Here is a 26,525-nt window from a genome sequence, read left to right as displayed (position 1 = left end):
CCACACGCATGCAGACACACAATTGATGCCCATAACTAGAACAGTATAGTGACTGCCTGGTTGTCAAGTCTAAAACATCTAGACGGAGCCTTATCAAAAGGTGGCGCAAAGGAAAGTGGAGCCGCCGTCCATGGTAACCAGACTGGTTTCTATAGGCAACCACACCACTTTTCCTTTGCACCAGCTTTGATAACGGTCACAAAAGCTGGCCTTGCTTCCCCATGGCATCCTGGCAGAGCTCCCTTTTCCTTTCTAGCAGTGCTATGGAAAAAGTAAAGCTGCACTATAGTTGGTTGCTAGGACAGTTTATTAGACCGATTTGATAAATGAGCCCCAATGATCTTTCAAATCTAACGTGAAGCAAAGCCCGCAACATCCTGGCAGAGCAGAGCCAAAAACAAGCAGCCTTACCTCTTGTTAAGCACCATGTTACCCAGCTTTAAGTCTCTGTGCACAATGTTCTTCTGCAGAAATAAAAGATCATGCTTTTGGTTATTGCCTACACATTATATAAGGATAACAAATACAACCGCGGAAGAGACATTGATAATATACCACTCCATACAAGAATCAGATGGAGAAATCTTTAAAGTGTAACTGCCGCTTCATTTTTTTATACTGTAATGGTATAGTGTACCCTACAGTATATGTGCATTTGTGTTTTAAAATGTAATCATTTTCTGTTTTACATGATAAAAACTCCCACAAATGTGTGCCACTTTACCATTGTGCAGCCCTCTCCTCAGTGCGTTGCCATGTGCAGTCCGTCTTCTCCATCTTCAAAACAAGAGATGGATCAGCTCTGGGAGGAGGAGCTCAGACCTGGACGCGCATTCACAGTGTTGTAGGACACTGGCTCCGCCTCCCAGCCTTCAGGCCTGCAAGGAGTCTGTGATGCCTACCCCTATATCTTATTTTAAAGAGGTATGGCAAATTAATAACATACCCTTACGCTGGGTTCACACCTGAGCGTTTTACAGCGCGTTCCTACGCGCTGTAAAACGCACAACAGGCAAGAACCAATGATTCCCTATGGGAAGGGTTCACACCTGGGCGTTTTACAGCGCGTACGATCGCTCTGTAAAACGCCCGACGCTCAAACAAGTACAGGAGCTTTTTTGGCGCGTTTGACGCACGTTTGGGCCATAGACTCTTTGGACAACACTGCTGTCAATCACCCAAACGCGCGTTCACTATTAAAAAAAACGCGCATAAAACGCGCGACAAAAACGCGCGTTTGAGAAACGCCTAGGTGTGAACCCAGCGTAAGTGAAAATGCATTATATACATCGCGCTGCTGGAGGGAATCAGGGCTGCGCTTGTATTCCTTCACAGCAGCGCGATGTGTAAGTGTAGACCGCTCTGCTGGAGGGAATCAGGGCTGCGCTTGTATTCCTTCACAGCAGCACGATGTGTAAGTGTAGATCGCTCTGCTGGAGGGAATCAGGGCTGCGCTTGTATTCCTTCACAGCAGCACGATGTGTAAGTGTAGATCGCTCTGCTGGAGGGAATCAGGGCTGCGCTTGTATTCCTTCACAGCAGCGCGATGTGTAAGTGTAGATCGCTCTGCTGGAGGGAATAAGGGCTGCGCTTGTATTCCTTCACAGCAGCACGATGTGTAAGTGTAGATCGCTCTGCTGGAGGGAATCAGGGCTGCGCTTGTATTCCTTCACAGCAGCGCGATGTGTAAGTGTAGATCGCTCTGCTGGAGGGAATCAGGGCTGCGCTTGTATTCCTTCACAGCAGCACGATGTGTAAGTGTAGATCGCTCTGCTGGAGGGAATCAGGGCTGCGCTTGTATTCCTTCACAGCAGCACAATGTGTAAGTGTAGATCGCTCTGCTGGAGGGAATCAGGGCTGCGCTTGTATTCCTTCACAGCAGCGCGATGTGTAAGTGTAGATCGTGCTGCTGGAGGGAATCAGGGCTGCGCTTGTATTCCTTCACAGCAGCGCGATGTGTAAGTGTAGATCGTGCTGCTGGAGGGAATCAGGGCTGCGCTTGTATTCCTTCACAGCAGCTCGATGTGTAAGTGTAGATCGTGCTGCTGGAGGGAATCAGGGCTGCGCTTGTATTCCTTCACAGCAGCACGATGTGTAAGTGTAGACCGCTCTGCTGGAGGGAATCAGGGCTGCGCTTGTATTCCTTCACAGCAGCGCGATGTGTAAGTGTAGATCGCGCTGCTGGAGGGAATCAGGGCTGCGCTTGTATTCCTTCACAGCAGCACGATGTGTAAGTGTAAATCGTGCTGCTGGAGGGAATCAGGGCTGCGCTTGTATTCCTTCACAGCAGCACGATGTGTAAGTGTAGATCGTGCTGCTGGAGGGAATCAGGGCTGCGCTTGTATTCCTTCACAGCAGCACGATGTGTAAGTGTAGATCGTGCTGCTGGAGGGAATCAGGGCTGCGCTTGTATTCCTTCACAGCAGCGCGATGTGTAAGTGTAAATCGTGCTGCTGGAGGGAATCAGGGCTGCGCTTGTATTCCTTCACAGCAGCACGATGTGTAAGTGTAGATCGTGCTGCTGGAGGGAATCAGGGCTGCGCTTGTATTCCTTCACAGCAGCACGATGTGTAAGTGTAGACCGCTCTGCTGGAGGGAATCAGGGCTGCGCTTGTATTCCTTCACAGCAGCGCGATGTGTAAGTGTAGATCGCGCTGCTGGAGGGAATCAGGGCTGCGCTTGTATTCCTTCACAGCAGCACGATGTGTAAGTGTAAATCGTGCTGCTGGAGGGAATCAGGGCTGCGCGCTTGTATTCCTTCACAGCAGCGCGATCTGACAGTGTACATCACGCTGCTGGAGGGGAGAGCTGTGTTGGAGCTTGCTAGGAGGAACTAGGTGAGTATTTGGCTGTGTTACTAAAGTATAGGGGGCATCTGGCTACAAAAATATAGTCTGGGGGCACCTGGCTGCAAAAATAGGATCATGCTGTAGATAGGGTCAGTAACGTAAAAGTATCAGTGGGAAAGCAGCACAGGTTACAATAGAAGACTATTAAAACAAATGCTTACTGATGTCATGTAATGCAGGGCTTGTCTCTGGTTAGCTGTTTGTGAGAGGATACACACTGCTCTTGGGCAGTGGAGGAGGTTGCCTGCATTCTGATTGGTCCCGTTTGTGTGCTAATGCATATGAGGAGAGCAAGGGCTTATGGGAAGTGAGGGAAATACAGGATGGACTCAAGAAAGGGCAAACATCACCACAGGAAGTGCAGCAGAAGGCATTTTAGGAAGAAGATGAAATACAGGCAGGCACAGAGAAATATGGTTGCTAAGGGCTGAATACAGACATCAGAAAGGTAAAATTAGCTGAAAAATGCAGCTTCATGAATGTCTTCCCTTCAGCATCACATATGTTAGGAATTTCATTTTTGGTAGTGAAATGGCAGTTACACTTTAAGATGCTGCTCTCCATTCAGTCAGACTCGCACCTTGTGTAACGCTTCCACTACCCGGACAACATCGTAGAATATGACCACAGTCTCTCTCTCCCCCAGCCGCTTCTCCTTAATAACGTAATGCTGTAAATTGATTAAGTCCGCAGTCTTGTCGCTATAATCGTGGGCACAGAGGCAATCCAGGACAAGGCATATGCGCTTCCGCATCTTCCTTACTAACTTGTTGGCATCCATGTCTTCAGCAATTTCACATGTTCGATCCTAAGTAGAGAAATAAGAGACGGTAAAGCGTACTGTAACAACGCGAATTCAAACCAGTTTGCAAGACAATTTGCAGCAGAAATCCTAAACAGATAGATTTCTAGTGTCACACTACGGATCTGCATGTCGCTAAACACCATGGTTTCCGTATGGAATCAATGAGAAGTCGCATATTTAACACTGCAGAAAACAGCAACACAGATTTCCCAATGAAAACACGGGAAGGCTGATTTCATCTGGATTTTGGAGCACATTACACACACTAACATTTGGAGCAGAACAAGAAAAATAAAAAATAAAAGTAACTAAAGTGCCAAATTCCTGACGTGAGAGACATTACTTACTGTCTGTCGGGTTACTGTCATGGTGTCCGGCAGTTTTGACAGAATCTGTGACGGAGGCCCCTAACAGAGCTTGCAACGGAGATATGCACACAGCCCAACTGTGGCAAAATGTTCCAAATTATACAGTGATGGAAGACAAGAGTACAAGCAATTTTACAGTGGAATAAACACTGAAAATATATCTACAGATTCAGAAGACATGCAGAAGGTGCGCCTAACTTATGACGAAACGCCTGCCTTGTCATAAATTAGGAGCATCCTTTGGCCCACGCAAGAGGGAATAAAAGATTAGCGTAGAACGCCGGCCTCTGTAGATGACCCCCTTTGTCTTTTGTTTCTGCAGTATGTATTTGGAGGTGTGGCTGTTTAAATTTTGGTTGTGCACTCCTAACTAACCCATCTTTTTCACAGGCTGAGGTAACAAAGCAGAAACCGTATACATGTGGATCCTGCTCTCCCAAAATTAAGCTGGATGGCACAAAGAAAGGTATCAGAGTAGGTTTTCCATCCAGACTGAGGTCACCTTGCTGTGGCGGCTGGGCATAAATGATTTTGATTAAAATATATTAGCCAAGTACCTCTTTTTTATAGTGAAATTAGCATTAGTTTATATATTCCATGTTTGCAGAGTGCTGTTGCATTGTGCTGGCTTTTACTTTTGCAGTATAGACACCACTAGATGGGGGATTTTAACACTTCCCCTGAGGCTCTGTAATTGCACCCTGTGGAATGTGCAGGAAGAGGGCTGTACAAATGAGCTAATACCACCTGTATCTGACTTGTTTCTAAACCTCCCAAAAGTGATACCATTCAACTAGAGGACATTTCATTGCCCGCATAAAAGATTTCTTTATTTCCATTGCGTCACTCCACAAGACATCTTCTGACATATACGGTCTCATTTCATTCTGCTGTCTGCGTTAAAAGCTTCAGAGCTTCTGAAGAACCCAAATGAAATAAAGCCATCGAGAAATGTACATTTTACCTCTCTGATAACATTCAATTTGTCCACACAACATACATAAAAGCAGCAGGGATGCACTGCCAGCGCTACAATCACAGAAGCTGAATGTATCTTGCCAACAGCTCTTGCAGGGTAACGTCTAGGCATTTTAAAATCCTACACCCCTGCTAGCTTAAGGTGGGACTAAAAATCAATCTATAAATTTAGTTCTGCTGAATGACACCATTCAACATAACTGCTGCAAGAATTCCAGCAGCTTTGGATTTCTTACTACTGTAGTGTTGCAGTTGCCCCAATACGATCCCATTCACTTGCATTAGTTGCAAAGCAAGCAGATTTAGGCCTCATGCACACGACTGTCTGTTTTGCTGTCTGCAAATTGCAGATCAGTAAAGCATCAATCCCGGCCGCGCGCACTCTGCTTTTTGCGGAAAGGAACGTCTGGCCCTCAATACAGCAGTCCTAGCCTTGTAATACGGATAAGAATAGGACATTTTCTATTTTTTGTGGGGCCGCGGAATGGATGTGTGGATGTGGACAGCACGTGAAGTTATTTTGTGTCGGGTGATGCATCTTGTGGCCACAGTCAACATGTAGTCCCCCCAGTATTATAATTTCTCATAACTTTTCACACCAGCTTTTCACATTCAAAGCAGAAAGTTGAGGCAGTTTACTGCAATATCATGTAGAGACAACAGTCATAATACAACAGAGAGCACCTAATCAGATACCTGGAAGAGGCCATGATGATGGACCACTCCATCTTGATTGTGCAACAGAGATAACAGGGAATATTCAGTATGTAACAACATTTTGCCTTGTCTCTCCTCCTGAGTCTCTCCCATCTTGTCTGGTCGTTCTTCCAAACTCAATATCTAAAGAATCAGAAGAATAGGAGGTGTAGAAAAAAAAAAAGGGGACATCAGATGCCAATACATTGATAGGGTTGGCCTTTACTGTGATAACATGACTGAAAGATTCAAGCATGTACATAAAGGGCAGTATTAAGCTTTCAATCAGAAAATTGGATAGAACAGTCTCACAAAAAGCAATGTTCCTCTGAATAGCTAGCCTACGCCCCAGACTACTTGAAATACACTGACAGATATTACATATAAATTCAGGACCTTCCAAGAAAGAACGTGCAGTTCTAATCAGATGAAGAAGCAGCAGCATGCTGCAGGTGGCAGAGCCAGGAACAGGCTGTACTGCATAAAATGTCATTTGTCAGAATGTTCTCTCCGTTCACTTCCAGATAAAATGCTCCCCGTGCCCATGCGAGAAAGCTGGGTCGCTTAGGCTGCTTTCACACTTGCATTCGGTGCGGATCCGTCCGGTATTTGCACAGACAGATCCGCTCCTATAATGAAAACGATGGTATCCGCTCAGAACGGATCCGTCTGCATTATATTTCAGAAAAAAGTCTAAGGCCCCTTTCACACGGGCGAGATTTCCGCGCGGGTGCAATGCGTGAGGTGAACGCATTGCACCCGCACTGAATCCTGACCCATTCATTTCTATGGGGCTGTTCACATGAGCGGTGATTTTCACGCATCACTTATGCGTTGATTGAAAATCGCAGCATGCTCCTCTTTGTGCGTTGCGGTGCGATAATCCACGCAATGCAGGCCCCATAGAAGTAAATGGGGTTGCGTGAAAATCGCAAGTGCGGATGCGGTGCGATTTTCACGCATGGGTTCTAGGTGACAGTCTATTCACTGTATTATTTTCCCTTATAACATGGTTACAAGGGAAAATAATAGCATTCTGAATACAGAATGCATAGTATAATAGTGCTGGAGGGGTTAAAAATAATAAAAAAGTTAACTCACCTTCTCCTCTTGATCACGTAGTTCCCGGTCTGTTCTTTAGCTGTGGGCTAAAGGACCTGTGGGCTAAAGGACCTGTGGTGATGTCAGATCACATGCTCCATCAGCATGGTGATGGACCATGTGATTGGAGCATGTGATCTGACATCACCACAGGTCCTTTAGCCCACAGCTAAAGAAGAGACCGGGATCTACGCGATCAAGAGGAGAAGGTGAGTTAACTTTTTTATTATTTTTAACCCCATCAGCACTATTATACTATGCATTCTGTATTCAGAATGCTATTATTTTCCCTTATAACCATGTTATAAGGGAAAATAATACAATCTTCAGAACATCAATGCCAAGCCCAAACTTCTGTGAAGAAGTTCGGGTTTGGGTACCAAACATGTGCGATTTCTCTCACGCGAGTGCAAAACGCATTACAATGTTTTGCACTCGCGCGGAAAAATCGCGCATTTTCCCGCAACGCACCCGCCTCTTATCCGGGCAAAAAACACGACGCCCATGTGAAAGAGGCCTAAGTCTAATTGTTAGACGGATCCATCCAGACTTTACATTGAAAGTCAATGGGGGACGGATCCGTTTGAAATTGCACCATATTGTGTCAACTTCAAATGGATCCGTCTCCAAAAACGCTGCAAGCAGCGTTCGGGTGTCCGCCTGCTGAGCGGAGCGGAGGCCAAACGGAGCCAGACTGATGCATTCTGAGCAGATCCTTATCCACTCAGAATACATTGGGGCAGTACGGATCCGTTCGGGGCCACTTGTAAGAGCCTTCAAACGGAACTCACAAGCGGAACCCCGAACGCAAGTGTGAAAGTAGCCCAACTGTGTTTTCCGGCTTTCCTCCTATGCTGGGGAAAGAGGAGCATGGCGAGAAATCATGCTCTGTATAAGAAAACAACTGGGCCAGGCCTCAAACGGGACTTAAAACTGGTGAAAATTCCCTTTAAAAAAAAAAGGACCAAACAGTATGATCAACTGAGAGGCCTAAAAATAACTTCTTGATTTCATTGGTGGAGATATACCTGTGTAAACCTTTGGACTTAAAGGGGTATTCCATTTATTTCAAGTTGTCCTCTATATAGGATAGAGGATAACGATTAGATCAATAGTGGTCTATCCACTGGGACCCCACCGATCAAGAGAATCCCATGCCCCATGGGACCCACGAAAATTAACAGAGCGGCAGGTTGAGCATACACACTACCACACCTATATCTTTGGGTCTGCTGGAGGCAGCAAAGTACAGTGCTCAGCTATTTCCGGCAGTTCCATCCAGAGGAATGGAGATGCAGCGCGCATGCTTCATCTGCTGTTCCATTCATTTCATGGGGGCCCCCCAGTCATAGGGAAAAACAAACTAGTAACTGGAATATCCCTTTAATATTACATGAGATGCATGGCTTTCCTCCCAAAATGGAGCTTATAGGTGCAAATGTTGCAATATTATAAACCATGGAACCAAACAAATAAGCATTCTCACTACCAAAGATCTGACCCCCATACGACAACATATTAATTGTGGTAGATCCAATGTCATTTATATGTTGGAATGGCCATGTAATTTAAGATATGTAGGCCGTGCCACACAGACACTGAGGGAAAGGATGAACGAACACTGCTACAATATTAAACGTCCGATAGAGACGCACAGCGTCTCCAAACAATTGGCAAGGACACATGAGGGTAACCATTGGAGTGGGTTCCCAATTCATTCCAACAGCTGAGTCGCAAGGAAAGGTTCTGGATCTTAAGGTTAAATACCATTAGGTCTCAATGAAACCCTCAAAAACACCAACTACTAAATGGACGAAGAAAAAGATCTGACAAGTGAAACATTTGGACTAACCACAGAATTTCCATATACCTTAAGGATACAATGAACACAATATTGTTTTCCTCTTTGATCCATTCAGGAGATTTCCAATATCCCCAATTTTTTTTTATGCGGCTATTTTCTATACATTTCTAAGGCTACTTTCACACTTGCGTTCGGGGCTCCGCTTGCGAGTTCCGTTTAAAGGCTTTCACAAGCGGCCCCGAACACTTCCGTCCAGCCCTAATGCATTCTGAGTGGATGCGGATCTGCTCAGAATGCATCAGTCTGGCACCGTCTGTCCTCCGCTCCGCTCAGCAGGCGGACACCTGAATGCTGCTTGCAGCGTTCGGGTGTCCGCCTGGCCGTGCGGAGGCAAACGGATCCGTCCAGACTTACAATGTAAGTCAATGGGGACGAATCCATTTGAAGTTGACACAGTATGGCTCAATTTTCAAACGGATCCGTCCCCCATTGACTTTCAATGTAAAGTCAAAACGGATCCGTTTGCACTATCATGAAAAAAATAAAAAATAATAATAATTTATTTTTATGTTCATGGTAATGCAAACGGATCCGTTCTGAACGGATACCAGCGTTTCCATTATAGGTGCGGATCCGTCTGTGCAGATACCAGACGGATCCGCACCTAAACGCAGGTGTGAAAGTAGCCTTATGCATTTATGGAGGAAAGTACATTTATAATTAGAAGGTGGATATAATTTTTAACTAGTTTCTATACAATTTCGTAAGTTTTAAATTACGTGAGATAGATAGATTATATATATTATATCTCTATCTATCTATAATAAAAAAGATAGACAGCACTCTAAATAGTAAAAAATATAAAGAGAAAGTCCACAACCAGTATATGCAGAATATATTGCCATTTTATTTAACAAATACTACAACAATCTGAATATTTTTAATTATATATGTTTATTTGCTCTTCTAACCATTGATCCAGTCACTTAATATTGGAGTTTGACACTTGCCCGTATATTATCTCCATATTGTTTCGTCATTAATTAACATCTACACTGACCTAGTGGCACTTGGAGATCGTTGTTTTTCCTTTTCTTCCCCTCCCCTCATCTCGTTTTAGAGGGTTTTCTGTTCTCCCTGAAAGTCCATCCATTGCACTACTTAAACATTTGTTCCATGTAACTGAGCTGCCTAAATTCACTGTGGTCTTGCTTTCTCTACATCTATACTAACCCCACCACCACGGAGAACATTCAAACGATTTATCGAATATAGAGGTAATTATTAACACACGCCCCCCCCCCCCCCCCCCCCCCGCCGCGTCCACATATTTCACTTTTGGGAGAAAATCCTTTTTTCCAATAGTTTGGAATATAACCCTCAAATTTTTCTTTTTCTCTTGTCTTTTCCTCTGGGTTTGACAGTTTCCTCCTACACTTCATCCACAGGTTGACTGGTCATTAGGCTACCGATTAAACATATTGTGTGTGCAAGACTGAAGAATTAGGATTATTAACCCCCTTTAGGATAGGAAGTGATTTCAATCTGTGAACGTCGCTGTTGAGCAGGGATCAGCTACCTCTGGCACTCCAGCTGTTGTGAAACTACAACTCCCAGTGTGCTCCATTCACTTCTATGGTTTTTCAAGAACAGCTGAGCAAGTATGCATGCTGGGAATTGCAGTTTCACAACAGCTGGAGTGCCGGGGGTTGCTGATCCCTGCTGTAGAGCATGCTGGGGCAATATAAGCAACAAGAACATTCCGTTCAGTGAGTGGTCAAATGTACAGAAAAAGTAGAGTAAGCACTCACCTTAAGCTGATAGAAGTCATCCGTGCCATCCTTCCGTGCTAAGCACTGCACAATGCTGGGCACAGGAGAGTTGCCCAATCTTGGACCTTCAAGTAGATAAAATTTGTAAAAAGTTAAAAAGCGAATGGGGGAGTCTGTAAAATAAAATGCCTTATACACAAGCAGTACTACAGTATATAGTGTAATTTATCCACCCCTGATCTAGACCTTTAGGGCCGTTTTGAAAGGAACAGCTCTTTAGAAGTCCCTTGTTCTCTCTCCGATTTTAACAAGGACATCTGTAGGAGTGCTTCAATTTGTAGAACCAACACCTCCTAAAATGACATCTCTAATACTATAAACTTCCACTACCTTTATGCTCGTACACTACGTGCATTTCTGCACTATGGATTATGAGCAACACTCCGGGAGAGCACTGTATTCCCTAAATCGAGCGGTCCAATCCCAACTGCAGGCACACTGACCAAATAGCTTGAACCCCACTGAACACGCATACCCAGAGCTCCCCATCACAGCTAATGGAGTGTAACTGCATTACTGTTCAGACATGCACAATTTACACATGCAGTTGTGGCCCCACTGCCATCTGGCCCAGACAACCTCAATCAAGGCCCATTACATCAAGACAGAAGGAACCGTACTCTGCTAGTCACAGCGTGGTTAAGGCATCTACACAACTGGAGAATCGCGTTTGGAAAAAACGCTAAGATCTATTTGGTCAGCTCCTTTTTAGAGGTGTATGCTTTAAAGTAGCTGCGATCACCTGGTTATCGAATGCATTATAGGGGTTGTTTCCCTTCAGCAAATGGCATTTACCATGTAGACAAAAGTTAATAACGCAAAGGGCAATATGGACAAATCACAATACACTGCCATTTGCTGAAGCGACACAATCCCTTTAAGGACTGGGAGATAATCCCTCAGGCCCAGGTTCACTACCTGCTGAGGCATATCCTACCTACTTAGATCTGTAACTGCAGCAACAGTATGAAAACTACACCAGGGAGCTTAAAGGGTCATTGAGATGTGATATGTCATAGTGACAGAGCAATCAGACCCCCACTGATCACTAGAACGAGGAGAGAGAAGTGCTCACAGGTTCTCTCCTCGCTGCAGGTGATTGAATAGAGATGGGCCCATAGACCTTCGACAATCCGTTCCCTGCGGTGAGGAGAATGCTCTATACACACACACACACACATACATACATACTTCTTTCTCCTCATTTTAGGGCTTATGCGGGTCTCATTCAGATCCTCTCCGATCAAAACCTTTGATATGCTGCTATCACGTCAAAAATTTTGGAAAACTTTCGATTTGGTTTTGTTACCTGTCCCACTTACCTCTGCAACTTCAAGAATATCAAGAAAGATTAGATACTGCAGTGCACACTCCAAAATACCGACAAACACGTGTGCTACGTGCGCGTAGAAGCGTGTTCTACATGTGTAGAAAACTGCAACAATTCAATTAAGGCTACTTTCACACTCGCGTTTGGTGCGGATCCATTATGGATCTGCACAGATGGATCCGTTCAGATAATACAACCATCTGCATCCGTTCAGAACGGATCTGTTTGTATTATTTTTAACATAGCCAAGACACAATAGAAAACGGATCCGTCCTCTATTCACTTTCAATGGTGTTCAATACGGATCAGTTTTCTATTGTGTCATATTGTGTCAACGGATCCGTCCCCACTGACTTACATTGTGTGTCAGGACTGATCAGTTTTGGTGTCCGCCTCCAAAGTGGAATGGAGACGGAACGGAGGCAAACTGATGCATTCTGAGCGGATCCATTTCCATTCAGAATGCAAACTGATCTGTTTTGGACCGCTTGTGAGAGCCCATGACCGATCTTAGAAACGGAAAGCCAAAACGCCAGTGTGAAAGTAACCTAAGCTGAGCACAACGTTTTGATAGATGTGTTAATCTGCAGCAGCCTACTAAATTCCGGATTCTTCCCATACTCCTGGCACATCTCCCATCTTGTATGGATTTCGATTATTCCTGAATAATTTCATGCCGTAGTCTTATGACAGCAGGATTTCTACAGTCATAAGATAGACACCTAATACACATTAGATTGGATTTGGCAAAGTCCAGAAATGTAGAAACATACCTATATATACCGTGCCAGAAGCATCCCACACCTTGGACATACCGGGATGTTCATTAATATGGCATCATGCAGGTCTGCAGTAGACCTAAACATAAACCTAACCTTTGGAAGCTTACAATAGACACCTTCATTGTCACTCACCTAGAATGAATGGTCCGGCCCTCTTGGCATTACTTCCAGAGATACTGCTGCAAAGAGCCTTGGATCTGGCAGATGTCTCCCCAGAATCCCTTTCAGATGCTCTTCTCTTCATCCTCTATCTGGAGGAGGAAAGCGTAAGAGATGGATGTATGGGTGAAATGCTGCTTGCTCACTTACTCATAGGCATGCCTTTTTCCTGCATAGTTTCTCCACCTACTGATTTTACAGTCAGTTCCTGAGCAGACAGTCCTCCATCTGCCTCCACAGGCGAGCCTAGAGACTGATACCATCAGGTCATCCCCTCTCCCAGTCAGAAAAGAAGTCATATCTATGAATCTGGCTAAGAAGAGCCTTTAGGACGTTTTGGGGTTAAAAAGGACTAATTACAGCCAGAGCACCGGCTACCCTGAAAACAGAACCTATTTCAGTAGAAGCAGAAGCCCCAGTCACACTCCATTCCTCTACACTGTATGGACAGGCAGAAACCTCTCATCACTTGTCCAACCTGTAGATGAGCACCATCTGCAATACCAAGGTTGCATTTCACCACAGACCTTGCTGAAACGTTAAAATGCTGGTCCCATAAGTGACAATGATGACATTATTACATAACGGCAGCAAATGAATATGTCTTTACCACAGCGCAAGTTATTCATTAACAACGGCAGAGAATAATCAGGTCCCTCATGTTGCGTCATAGGCGTGCAAAACAGTCATTTCTACATTCTTACATGTCCCCAAAGTATTTCTTTATTTTGGGCCAGTGGAGAAAGAAGGATCCTGTAATGCTAGAGAAAGTTACAACAGTATGTCAGAGAAGAACCTTTCCCTGCTCTACGATTGTCACTCATAGGGGAACTTCCTTTTTTACCGCTCACACAGTAGCAGGAAAGGCGATTTAGATAATTTTCTGATCGTGACAGATCCTGTTCATTTCAATGGGTAGAGGCAGATCACATGATCAGATGGTTTTAGTTGTTTTTTTCCAGTTTGAAAACAAAAACATACAAAAAAAACTAAAGCCGAATAAATAAGTAAATAAATACTGTAGGAAGGCGCAAGGGGGCATCATTGAAGGAAGGTATGTGTCACCGAGATTCCTGGCCTCAGTGAGGTAAGAGCCGGTCAAGTGCCAGCGGCAGCTAGTGCTGACTGACACTGTTTGTTGTTAGTGTGGCTGTAAAGCCGATCCGGGCCAGCTCTTACTGGGAGTAGCCAAAGTGCTGGGTGGGTGGCTGCTCCCCACGCTCCAGGTCGGGTCTTTTTTGGCCTATATAAAACTCAGCCAGCAGTTTTAGCTGGGTCTGGTTTATCCTCCATCTGAGAAGCTGGGGAGTCTCTGTTTTGGGACCTGTGAATTTGTGCCGTGCTGAAGGGCTGAGAGCCGCATGTCGGGAAACAGGCCCCTAAAGCCTGCTGTGGACTGAGGGTGGAAAACTGCTAACCAGGTGACGATTATGTTCTATGGACATTGCATGGTGTGAACATACACCAAGACTGTGAACGGTCATTTTGTTTTTCCTTATGTGTGAATAAACACCAAGTTAAAGACTTTGCGATTGCCTCTATACTGCCTCTGCTAGCCTGTCTACCAGAGCAAAACCCCACAATACCTAAATAAGTAAGTAAGGGTAATTCTAGATTTAGGGTACTTTCACATCTGCTCTTTCCCTTTCCGCTATTGAGATCCATCATAGAATCTCAATAGCAGGGTGAATTCATTCATTCATTGTCAATGGGGACAAAACGGAACAAAACAGAGTGCACCAGAAGGCATCCCGTTTCTATTTGGCTACGTCCCCATCGCGGACAGAATAATACTGCAAGCAAAAGGGTTTTTTTTGTCCGCAATGTGGTGCAGAGCAATAGGGATCTGTCATGACACACAATGTAAGTCAATGGGGACCGATCCGTTTTCTTGGACACAAAAGAAAACGGATCCGTCCCCCATTGAATTACAATGGTTTAAGAAACAGATCTGTCATGGCTATTTTAGAGATGATACAACCTGATCCATTCATAACGGATGCAGACGGTTGTATTATCATGGCAGAAGCTTTTTTTTGCTGATCCCTGCCGGATCCAGCAAAAACGCTGGTGTGAAAGTAGCCTTAGAAATGTGGTCCCTGAGACAGCTTTCACATCTGCATCTCTGGGGACTAGCTTCATACACAGAGACTGCTGTACAGAAGTAGATATTGAAACTGTCAAACTCCTCAACTATTATCCTTCAGGAACTCATCTAACTTAAAGGGGTTGTGCAGCCAGTACACAACGATGACCTATCCTCATGATAGATCATCAATATCTGGCAGAGGTGCTGGGAATGGGACCACCACCGATCAATCAGCTGTGTAAAGTCTCGGCAACTTCCTCTTCAAGATTACACTGCGCATTGTCTCGGAAGTCTTGGTGGCGGCGTGGCGCCATGTAGTGCTTGTTCTATTCACTTGTATGGAGGAGCACTTGTAAGTACATTGAGCTCCCCAGAGTAATCTCGCATTAGTGCCACTTCCTCTTCAAGCAGCTGATCGCCGGAGGTGTCGGGACTCCCCACAATCGTATATCAATGCCACCCTGCACAAGTAACTACAGACCTGTCTCTAATCTCCGCATCATCTCTAAACTTCTGGTACGCCTGGTCTACGCTCAGCTCATCCACTATCTCTTTGCTAACTCTCTACTTGACCCCCCACTCAAACTCCCCTCTCCAATCCATACTGAATGCAGCAACCATAACCGCTACTCTGATGCCTCCCCCCTGTGCCAGTCATTTCACTGGTTGCCTATACAGTACAGGATTCAATTTAAAGTCCTCATTCTCACCCACAAAGCTCCTCACTAATCTGTCTACGCCCTGCTAATTATTTATAAGGGTTGTCTGCTTTTTTTATATTGATGACCTATCCTCAGCTTGGAAGACCTTATGTAATGAGAGAGGCATAAAACACTACAGCAGAACGGTTCTTTATAAAGACATAATGCAGAAAATAACCCGATCAATTCTTCAGTAATCTACTCATAAGCAATTTTAGCATAGTCTAATTTTCCCATAAGTAATAAACCAATTACAGCAATGAAGATGTTAACAAGCCACAAACCAGCAATACGTCGACATACTTAGTGCCTAATGAATGAAGGAGACGTGTGTGAAGCCCAGCGAGTCGGCGTTTATGGGAGCATTAATTGTGGAACAAAGCTCCTTTTTCCATGTACTCCGAGAGGTGCGTGGGAACACTCTTATTCCACGAAAACCAAATTCCAGGCAGGCGTCAGGCAAAATGCCCAAATCTGCCTAGAATACTGTGACCCATATGGAAAACCGCTTCTGGTGACCTGGAGGATGAAAACACTTCTAGAAGGGGAGCATGATACACACGTTAGATTCATCTCTTCCATATGCTTTATCTGACCAGTCACACACATATACATTATCAGTCCAATCCAATAAGAGGCCTCCGTCATGAAATCTTCCTCTTTTGCCGCAATCCACGTCTCCCTCATCTGGTTTACCCGTCAGTCTCTCAAACTCCACTTTTCATAAGGCTAGGCTTACAACACAACATCTGGGATATACGGGACACCAGAGGGGCCTGGCAATCCCATTACGGATTCTGCCATTCTACTGGACAAAATGCCACTAACAGTTTATATATATATATATATATATATATATATATATATATATATATATATATATATATATATATATATAAAAAAAAGTTTTCCCAAAATAAAAAAAGATCTAAACATTAATTAAAAGCACCAGGTGTCAATTAAAACCCCAAAATTATTTTGACAGTCCCAATTTTTATTTTTTTAAATAGGCCCATTAAGGGGAATCTGTCACCTGGTTGGACCATATTAGGCTCTCACCATTGCCATGTTTAATAAAATACCTTCTCTCCTGCAGTGGTTGTTTTCTCTCTTATATTCATGCTGAAGGTGCCTAGAAGGGAATTATTCTTCACCCTCTGAGCCCAGTAACGCCCCCCTGCATTGCCCAAGCACGCCTCCTCGCTATGCATTAAGGTCCGACAGTCTAGTTTAATGGCGCCGCCCCCTCTGCTACGTCAGTTAATTCATTCAAACCAGGAACCTTGAATACTTAGTAAGTCCGGCTGAAATCTCGCGCAGGAGCAGTACTGCCTACTGCCTGTGCGATCCGACCGCTCCTGAGGGCAACAGCGATAAGAAGACATTGAGTGACTATCATGATGGCAACCCTAACGCAATTACAGTCCAAGGGATTGATCATGTCAAAAGGTCCATTCGTGGAGGCGACATTGATGGGATGCTACTCCGAAAAGAAACCCAATGGATCTTTAAAAATTGCAGACAGCAAATCCCAAGGGATTTAAAGGGAACCTGTCACCAGGATTTTGTATATAGAGCTGAGGACATGGGTAGCTAGATGGCCGCTAGCACATCCGCAATACCCAGTCCCCATAGCTCTATGTGCTTTTATTGTGTAAAAAATAATAATAATAATTTGATACATATGCAAATTAACCTGAGATGGGTATTGCGGATGTGCTAGCGGCCATCTAGCAACCCATGTCCTCAGCTCTATACACAAAATCCCGGTGACAGGTTCCCTTTAATGAAGCAATTTCATATGTGCGCTTCATTGAATAGCTGTTATATCTCATTATTGAAGTACCGCAGGCTTTATTCATTGGCTTATGCATACAGCACATCTGCAGCACTGTCCCACAGCATGTAACATAGATGGCCACCTGGGTTATATGAGATTCTACCCTCCATCACTACTCTTTGTGTAAGGAAGGGTTTAATATGTCCCATGTTAACTGAGCAATGGTACCTGATCTATAATCAAGTATCTTTGTCACCCCTGTATTCAGCATAGCACCCCCCTACCGTGCTCTATGTTGATTGTCTGCCCCCACACTTGTCATTATATGCTTATAGTCCCTAGGTCATGAGCGGATCTGTTCCCTTCTTTATGGGGTTAATATTTCACTCACACTTGATATGCCGCAATCCCACACTCCTGATTCGCTCCCTGCGCTGGCACCTACCCCCAGGAGGCGGGACGGGTATTATTTCAGTCCGGTACTACAGTGCAGTACTGTTATGTGTTGTTTGCGCCACTTTATGGTTTGTGCTTCTGATGAAGCAGGAGAGGTTTCTCTGCGCAGAAACGCGTTGAGAACTGTGTACGAATCAGCGTGTGACTTATAAACTTAATCCTCGCTATTTAGGGCAATAGGGCAGCTGCCTGCATTATCACCCTGCACCTCTCTGCCATTGATTTACCTAGGTGCTGTTTAGCTGCTCCCCATCAACCAGGTGTTTGGAACATAGACAAGAGATATACATAGGGGGCTTGGTGTGCACGCAGGATTTCTGCCCCAAGTGGCCGTCTCATGTTACCAATTCCCCCACACAAATAGGGCGACTGTATCCTATGATCGTACCCCACAGATCACCAATTCAGGACACCATTGATGTGGATGGCAATTCCTATAGTCCCTCTGCACATGCATGGTGTCCACCTGTTTTAGACTGTAGTGGGGGTCTTCAGCCCCTGTCTTTTTAATAGTGTTTCAAGTAAAAGTATATTATTTTTGGTTTAAACGTTCTTTCAGGCTGAGAATTTATAAATTGACTTCTGAACGTACATCACCTTATCTGGAGTAGTAGTGTGTTACCAGAGCCCACTCTCCTGAGCTATCTGACATCAGGTATGGATAGATGAACCTGCGCGCTGGACGGTGCGCGTATCTTGCACATCAAAAAGCAGACTGCCCAGCATGCAGTGGACTCTGGAAGTTCAAGCAGTTTACTGACAAACTACCTGAATGATCACCGGACTAGTGGAAGCGTCCTGTACATCCATGGAAGCAGCAGCACCGAGTCCATAGTCCATGTTGGGTGTTATTCCACACACTATTAGGCTACTTTCACACTAGCGTTTTTGCTGGATCCGGCAGGGCTCAGTAAAAGCGCTTCCGTTACTGATAATACAACCATCTGCATCCTTTATGAACAATCCGGTTGTATTATCTTTAACATTGCCAAGATGGATCCGTCATTAACTCCATTGAAAGTCAACAGAGGACGGATCCGTTTTCTATTGTGTCTGAGTTAAACGGATCCGTCCCCATTGACCTGCTCCTCATCTCATGACAGAAAGAAAACCGCAGCATGTTGCAGTTTGCTCTCCAGTCTGGGAACTCAACCAAACGGAACTGAATGCATTTTGGAGTATTCCGTTCAGTTATGTTTTGTCCCCATTGACAATGAATGGGGACAAAACAGAAGCGTTTTTCTCCGGTATTGAGACCCTATGGCGGATCTCAATACTGGAAAATAGAAACGCTAGTGTGAAAGTAGCACAAATTCCGTACAAATCTGTGTGCGTTTCCCCACCAAAACCCATTAACAAAATATACATGAGAGTTGTCTAGTCTCACGCACTTTGCTGGTACTATATTAGGCCTCATGCACACAACCATATTTTGTGGTCCACTAATCACAGATCCGCAAAATTTGGATACCGTCCGCGTTGCATCTGCATTGTTTGCAGACCCATTGACTTCAATGGGTCCACGGTCTGCATTTTGCGGCCAAGTTCTATCTTTTTGCGTAATGGGCATACGAAGCGGAAAGTACAAGGACCATTGTGCGCTTTCAGCATCTGTATGCCCATCATGCAAAAAAACTATATGTCCACAAAGTGGACAGCACACGGACCGCATCTATATTTTGACACAGTCATGCGCATGAGGCCTTATGCTGCGGTTTTCCATATGCAAGTATTTGGCGACATGTGCAGGTATAGCCTCAACCAAAAACACTACAAGGTTTGAAGGGAACCTGTCACTGGGATTTTGGGTATAGAGCTGAGGACATGGGTTGCTAGATGGCCGCTAGCACATCCGCAATACCCAGTCCCCATAGCTCTGTGTGCTTTTATTGTGTAAAATAAAAATAAAAATAAAAACTTGATAGCTATGCAAATAAGGGCTTGTTTACACGAACGTATTTTGCATTCCGTATATGGGCCATTTTATGCGTTCCGCATACGAAACCATTCATTTCAATGGGTCCGCAAAAGATGCGAACAGCACTCTGTGTGCTGTCCGCATCAGTTGCTCCGTTCCGTGGCCCCGCAAAAATTATGAGTCCTGTCCTATTCTTGGCTGTTTTGAGGACAAGAATAGGCATTTCTATAATGGGCCTCCTAGTCTGTTCCGTAAATTGCGGAAGGCACACGGGCGGCATCCGTTATTTGCAGACAGCAAAAAACGGCACGGTCGTGTGAACAAGCCCTTAACCCGAGATGTGTCCTGTCCATGACTCATCTCTGGGACAGGACTCATGTCAGGTTAATTTGCATATGTATCAAATCAGTTTTTTTCCACCATAAAAGCACACAGAGCTATGGGGACTGGGTATTGTGGATGTGCCAGCGGCCATCTAGCAACCCATGTCCTCAGCTCTATACCCAAAATCCCGGTGACAGGTTCCCTTTAACTTATCATATGGATACAAACTACAGCCAAGATTTCTCAGCCCAAACAGAAAACCTAACAGTGTGGTCAGAACTTCTCTACTCTAAATAAAAATCAGAGGAGCCAGAACAAGAACACCCACGGGCTCCACAGTAAAATCGAAACCAATGGCGCTATATTTATGGTACTGATGAGTAACATAGGAAGCCGGACTGTCACCGCACACCACCAAGTCAGCAACTAAAAAACAGATGTGTCATGGACTTCCATGAGAAAACTAGAAACAGAAAGAAACAGCAATGTTTCTACACATGCCAGTCTGAAAACAGAGCTGATCACACAGCGGTGTATTATCTATCACAGGACACTGCTCAGTAAATCGCCCAGTAACAAAGGCCAGCGGTGTTCGTCCTACTTCGAAATATCGCAGATACCTGCAAGACAAAGAATCTCAGAGAGAATGGGGGTGATTTATCAAAACCGCTGCAAAGGGAAACTGTCTCAGTTGCCCGTAGCAACCAATCAGACTTCACCTTACGTTTTTAGAGCTCCTTTAGTATATGAAAGGCGAAGTCTGATTGTCTGCCATGGACAAAAGTTTTTATAAATCTCCCCCAATGGCTCGACCAGGCAATGTCCCTGTTATATTTGAGAAGATACTGGGCCATTTAGGTCTGAGGTAACTTGAGAAATATTCCAGACATCCATCTTAGGGCTCATGCACACGAACGTTTTTTGCGTTCAGTATACTGGCCGTTTTTTTAGTTCAGTATGCGTTACTTATACCGAACCATTCATTTCAATGGGTCAGCAAAAAAAAAAAAACGGAAGCGTCTCTGTGTGCATTCCATTTTTCCGTTCAAAGATAGAACATGTCCTATTATTGGCCGAAATCACTTTCCGTGGCTCCATTCAAGTCAATGGGTGTGCAAAAAACAAAACAAAAACAGAACACATACATTCCGTATGTCTTCCGTATTCGTTCAGTTTTTGCGGAACAATCTATTGGAAATTTTATGCTCAGCCCAATTTTTTCTATGTAACTACTGTATACATGCCATACGGAAAAACGGAAGGGAACCGGAAACACTACTGAAACAAAAAATCAGTTAAAAACAGCCCGCAAATGTGCATGAGCCCTTATTCCTCTGGTTTGTCCCTGTAGGAGAATGGATAAAGCGCCATCTCTGGCAGATTACTATTCATAGCCTGCCCATGCAAGGGGCAGTGAGTGGTGTGCTGACACTTGTAGTGCACTGGACCCATAGGAGCCATTTACACTATAATCAGATGAATGTCCCCTAAAGTAAAGAGATTTACTGCAATCGGTATCAAAGGGTAACACCAATGCATGTCAATCAACTTTTAGAAGTTTCCATAACCATCCATGGAAACTTTATAGCCTGCAAACAAAAGGCTAAATTATACTGACTCTTTTCCCATAGACCAGTGAAGGTGAACCTTTTAGAGACCGAGTGCCCAAACTGCCAACCAAAACCCACTTATTTATTGCAAAGTGCCAACACGGCAATCTAACCCAAATACTAGTCTTCCATGTACCTTTATCACTTAAGCTACTTTCACACTGGCGTTTTGGCTTTCTGTCTGTGAGATCCGTTCAGGGCTCTCACAAGCCGTCCAAAACGGATCAGTTTTGCCCTAATGCATTCTGAACGGAAAAGGATCCGCTCAGAATGCCTCTGCTTTGGAGGCGAACACCAAAACACTGCTTGCAACGTTTTGGTGTCCGTCTGACGAAACTGAGCCAAACCGATCCGTTCTGACACACAATATAAGTCAATGGGGACGGATCCGTTTTCTATGACAATAGAAAACAGATCCGTCCCCCATTGACTTTCAATGGTGTTCAAGACGGATCCGCCTTGGCCATGTTAAAGATAATACAAACTGATCCGTTCTGAACAGATGCAGACGTTTGTATTATCTGAACGGATCCGTCTGTGCAGATCTATGACAGATCCGCACCAAACGCGAGTGTGAAAGTAGCCTAAGCTATGCCTGCGCTGATGAATGGCAGAAAATGTCTAAGGCCTATTGGTACACCACAGACTTTTTCCAGGGTGCTCCAAGTGCACTTTCACCACCACTGCCATAGACTATACATCAACCTGCTCAGCTCCTCCTGCTCTATGACATGCTGCCTGCATGTTCATGGTTCCAGGTTCCCTTTAAAGGGGTTATCACACAAAAAATAAAAATTTGTAATATACATGCAATAGAAAATAGTTTTTTTTATGTACATTTTCCTCTCTGGTATCGCCCCCTTCCCCGGCCTTCGCGGTGGGCTAACATGCTCAGCAGCCTCCCTGCTCTATTCCTCCTCTTGGTGAAGCAGGGGTCGGACTCCTTTCATTCAGTCTAAGAGTAAATTGCATTACATGCTATGGCGCTATTTCAATACCAGAATCTCTGGTGGGATGCATGAGGATCCATTTTCTATGCAGGGAAAGACAGGGTTAACTAGAGCTGGCTGCAATACATTCCTGCAATACATGGACTTTAATGAGGTCCAGCAGCGATTTGAGCAGGAGCAGGAAGCCGGATCAGATTACCACAGATGTGAATGCGGTCTTAAAAGGAAGAAAAAAAAACGGACAGCAACATTTTTGGGCACTGATATAGGTAATATAATGGTGTGCTTTACTCCAGATATCTTGAATTTGTGGGATAACCCCTTTAAGTAGATGGCATACAGCCCCGAATACGCACCCCTATTATCATACCAAGGAGAACAATGAAGCGGGGAGACCACACAAGCTGCTGGACACCTAGAAAACCATACTCCCTGTGATCCCCACACCCGCACCTCGGGTTTCTATAGAAGACACAGGACTTACTCCACATACACAGTCAGGATACGGCTAGCTTCACACGACTGTATCCGTTAGCACGTGTGTATCCTGCACGTTCTGCAGGCCACATGGTAGAAATGCGAATGTTTTTATAATCTGCGGAAAGGCCACACGGATGTGAACAAGACACGGATGACACCAGTGTGCGGTCCCCATTTTTTTCTTGCCCCACAGAAATGAACGGGTCCACATGCGATCTGCAAAAAAATGCGGATCAGACCCAGACTGAAAATACGGTCGTATGAATGTAGCCTTATGAGACCCTCCATAAACATGTTCATTGCCATACATACATGTGTGCTCCTTTGATGAAGCCTTTACCCCCAGTGTATAGGACAGTGGTCAGCAACCAGCAGGCTCCATTCTGTAAGGAGGTCCTGAGAACAGCTGAGCAAGTGTGCATGCTAGGAGTTGTAGTTCCACAACAGCTGGGGCACCAGAAGTTGCCGGTAGAATTGAGTATCCCTGGTAAAACATCCCTCAACAGTCTTAAAGCATGTAGAAATGTGTTCATAAAGTACTTAAAGGGGATCTCCAGGGATAAAACCATGACCACCCAACCCATGGTCTCAGGCGGCACGGATCTGTGTGAGACTCATCCGGCACTCTGCTATCCATTAGAAGAGAAGGGGCAGAGTAACACGCGGAGGCCAGCTAGAAGAATAATGGTCCATGCTTTCACACATGATCCTCCATAAACATGCATGCTTATCTCAATAGGGCACAAGTCGCTGCCAGTCGCCTCTGGGGTCAGTTATCTCCCAAGGGAACACTGGACATGCAGAAATCCAACATGCCTGATCCTTGATTCCCCTGGCAGTGCTCAGGAAGACAGCGGGCATATCTCAATTGGGTATAGCATACTGATCCATCCTGGACAGATCACATGACAAACAATAACTGAGGAGAAAGGTCTCTAATTGTGCCCTGGGCATCTACACCTCAATTTGTCTGCAGTCAGAACAGTCCATGGACACTGAGGTAAATGTGTTGATAACCCCCAGATCAACAGCAGGGAATACTGGCCTAAGGACCATAAAGTGAAAAGGGTCCTGTAAGTCTCATCTTCCTTCCAGTTGCCATGTCTGCTAGATACTGCCCACCAGATCTACATATCAATAATGCCCGGGACCGGTCTGCACATATCACTACATATATAGATATCCGTAATACAGCAGTGCCCAGGACCGGTGGGAACTGCACACACCACTAGATATCAGCAGTGCCCGGGACCGGTGGGCACTGCACACACCACTAGATATCAGCAGTGCCCGGGATCGGTGGGAACACACCACTAGATATCAGCAGTGCCCAGGACCGGTGGGCACACACCACTAGATATCAGCAGTGCCCAGGACCGGTGGGCACACACCACTAGATATCAGCAGTGCCCAGGACCGGTGGGCACACACCACTAGATATCAGCAGTGCCCAGGACCGGTGGGCACACACCACTAGATATCAGCAGTGCCCAGGACCGGTGGGCACACACCACTAGATATCAGCAGTGCCCGGGACCGGTGGGCACTGCACACACCACTAGATATCAGCAGTGCCCGGGACCGGTGGGCACTGCACACACCACTAGATATCAGCAGTGCCCGGGACCGGTGGGCACTGCACACACCACTAGATATCAGCAGTGCCCGGGACCTGGTGGGCACTGCACACACCACTAGATATCAGCAGTGCCCGGGACCGGTGGGCACACATCACTAGATATCAGCAGTGCCCAGGACCGGTGGGCACACACCACTAGATATCAGCAGTGCCCAGGACCGGTGGGCACACATCACTAGATATCAGCAGTGCCCGGGACCGGTGGGCACTGCACACACCACTAGATAGCAGTGCCCAGGACCGGTGTGCACACATCACTAGATATCAGCAGTGCCCAGGACCGGTGGGCACACATCACTAGATATCAGCAGTACCCACCTCACACATGCACGCTCCTTGCTTCCAGGCTGGACTGTGGGATAGCCCGGGGGCATGCACAGCCGCTCCATGCTAACCTCTATTATTCTATTCCCGCCCCACTCTCACCTGCACACACACAGTCCAGCCGTCCTCCCCGCTGCCTGCAGCCGTGTATTACCTCATGCAGAGCCCCCTGTGTATACCGTTGTGCCCTCACCTGATACGCAGCACTCGCTCCACCTCACACCGGACTCATGCCCAGCGCTATGCACGGAAAGAGAGACAGGCAGGCCTCCTCCGACCATCAAGCCCGGCTCTCCATCGCTGCGCACTTGACAACGGAAATTACGCAGTCCTCGCCGCAACCAATCCGGTTCTTTGTGTCATTTTCCAGTCGGCCAGTAGTAAAGAAAAAGCATCATCGATTGGTTACTAGTTGTACATTTGTTGCCCATGAAAGCCACACCCACACACTCTCCAGAGTAATGACGTCACCTCGGAGCGGAGTTGTTTTGTGTTGTGAATGAAGGCGGCTGTGATTGGCTGCTGATAGCGCTGGAGCACTGAAGCGTCCAGTTACTGATTACTGCAGCTGCCCTAGCCTGTAGTGCTCAGAGGCAGGCAGGCACCTAGCATAGCAGTGCAGAGCTGCATTCATAACTCTGCTAGTTGCTGTTGGGAACATTTGACCAGCTCCTGTAAGGCCTCACACTACAGATACTCATGCCTCCCAATGCTTAACCCCTTCTGGACCCTGCCATTTTTCACCTTAAGGACCCGGCCATTTTTGGCGAATCTGACATTTGTCACTTTATGTGGTGATAACTTTAAAACGCTTTTACTTATTTAGGCCATTCTGAGACTGTTTTCTCGTCACATAATGTACTTCATGACACTGGTAAATTTGAGTTAAAATATTTCATTTTTATTTATAAAAAAAATACCAAATTGACCAAAAATTTTAAAAAATTCATAATTTCAATTTCGCTGCTTTTAAAACAGATAGTGATGCCTCCAAAAATAGTTATTACTTTACATTCCCCATATGTCTACTTCATGTTTGGATCATTTTGGGAATGTTATTTTATTTTTAGGGACGTCAAAAGGTTTAGAAGCAGATCTTGAAATTTTTTAAAAAATTCTAAAACCCACTTTTTAAGAACTAGTTTAGGTCTGAAGTCACTTTGTGAGGCTTACATAATAGAAACCACCCAAAAATGACCCCATTCTAGAAACTACACCCCTCAAGGTATTCAAAACTGATTTTACAAATGTCGTTAACCCTTTAGGCCTCTTTCACACGGGCATCCCGGATTTGCTCCAGATGCGTCGTGTGTGCATTGTGGGAAAACCGCGCAAGTAGGCACGCAATTGCAGTCAGTTTTGACTGCGATTGCGTTCCGATGTTCCGTTTTTTCCGCACAAGTGCAATGCGTTTTGCACGCGCATGAGAAAAAACTAACTGTAGTACCCAGACTTCTTCACTGAAGTTCGGGTTTGGGTTAGGTGTTCTATTCATTTTATTATTTTCCCTTATAACATGATTAGACTACTTTCACACTGGCGTTTGGTGC

General features: G+C 45.2%; 1 protein-coding gene across 1 annotated transcript in view; it reads right to left on the bottom strand.

The window, feature by feature from the left end:
• STK40 (serine/threonine kinase 40) overlaps positions 1–25,302 on the bottom strand; it is a 50,507-nt gene extending 25,205 nt beyond the window's left edge. The window contains exons 1-6 of the mRNA XM_044287727.1: positions 25,169–25,302; positions 12,678–12,796; positions 10,413–10,498; positions 5,697–5,840; positions 3,430–3,657; positions 412–464 (exon numbers count right to left, since the gene is read on the bottom strand). Of these exons, the coding sequence (XP_044143662.1) occupies positions 412–464; positions 3,430–3,657; positions 5,697–5,840; positions 10,413–10,498; positions 12,678–12,789 (623 nt within the window). The 5' untranslated portion in view covers positions 12,790–12,796; positions 25,169–25,302. The remainder of the gene's footprint in view (positions 1–411; positions 465–3,429; positions 3,658–5,696; positions 5,841–10,412; positions 10,499–12,677; positions 12,797–25,168) is intronic.
• Positions 25,303–26,525: the final 1,223 nt, after the last annotated feature.

This window comes from Bufo gargarizans, chromosome 3, assembly GCF_014858855.1.
Source record: "Bufo gargarizans isolate SCDJY-AF-19 chromosome 3, ASM1485885v1, whole genome shotgun sequence".
NCBI classification, from domain to species: domain Eukaryota; kingdom Metazoa; phylum Chordata; class Amphibia; order Anura; family Bufonidae; genus Bufo; species Bufo gargarizans.
Note: the sequence above shows the minus strand (reverse complement) of the source record. Positions and strands in the feature narration are given on the sequence as shown.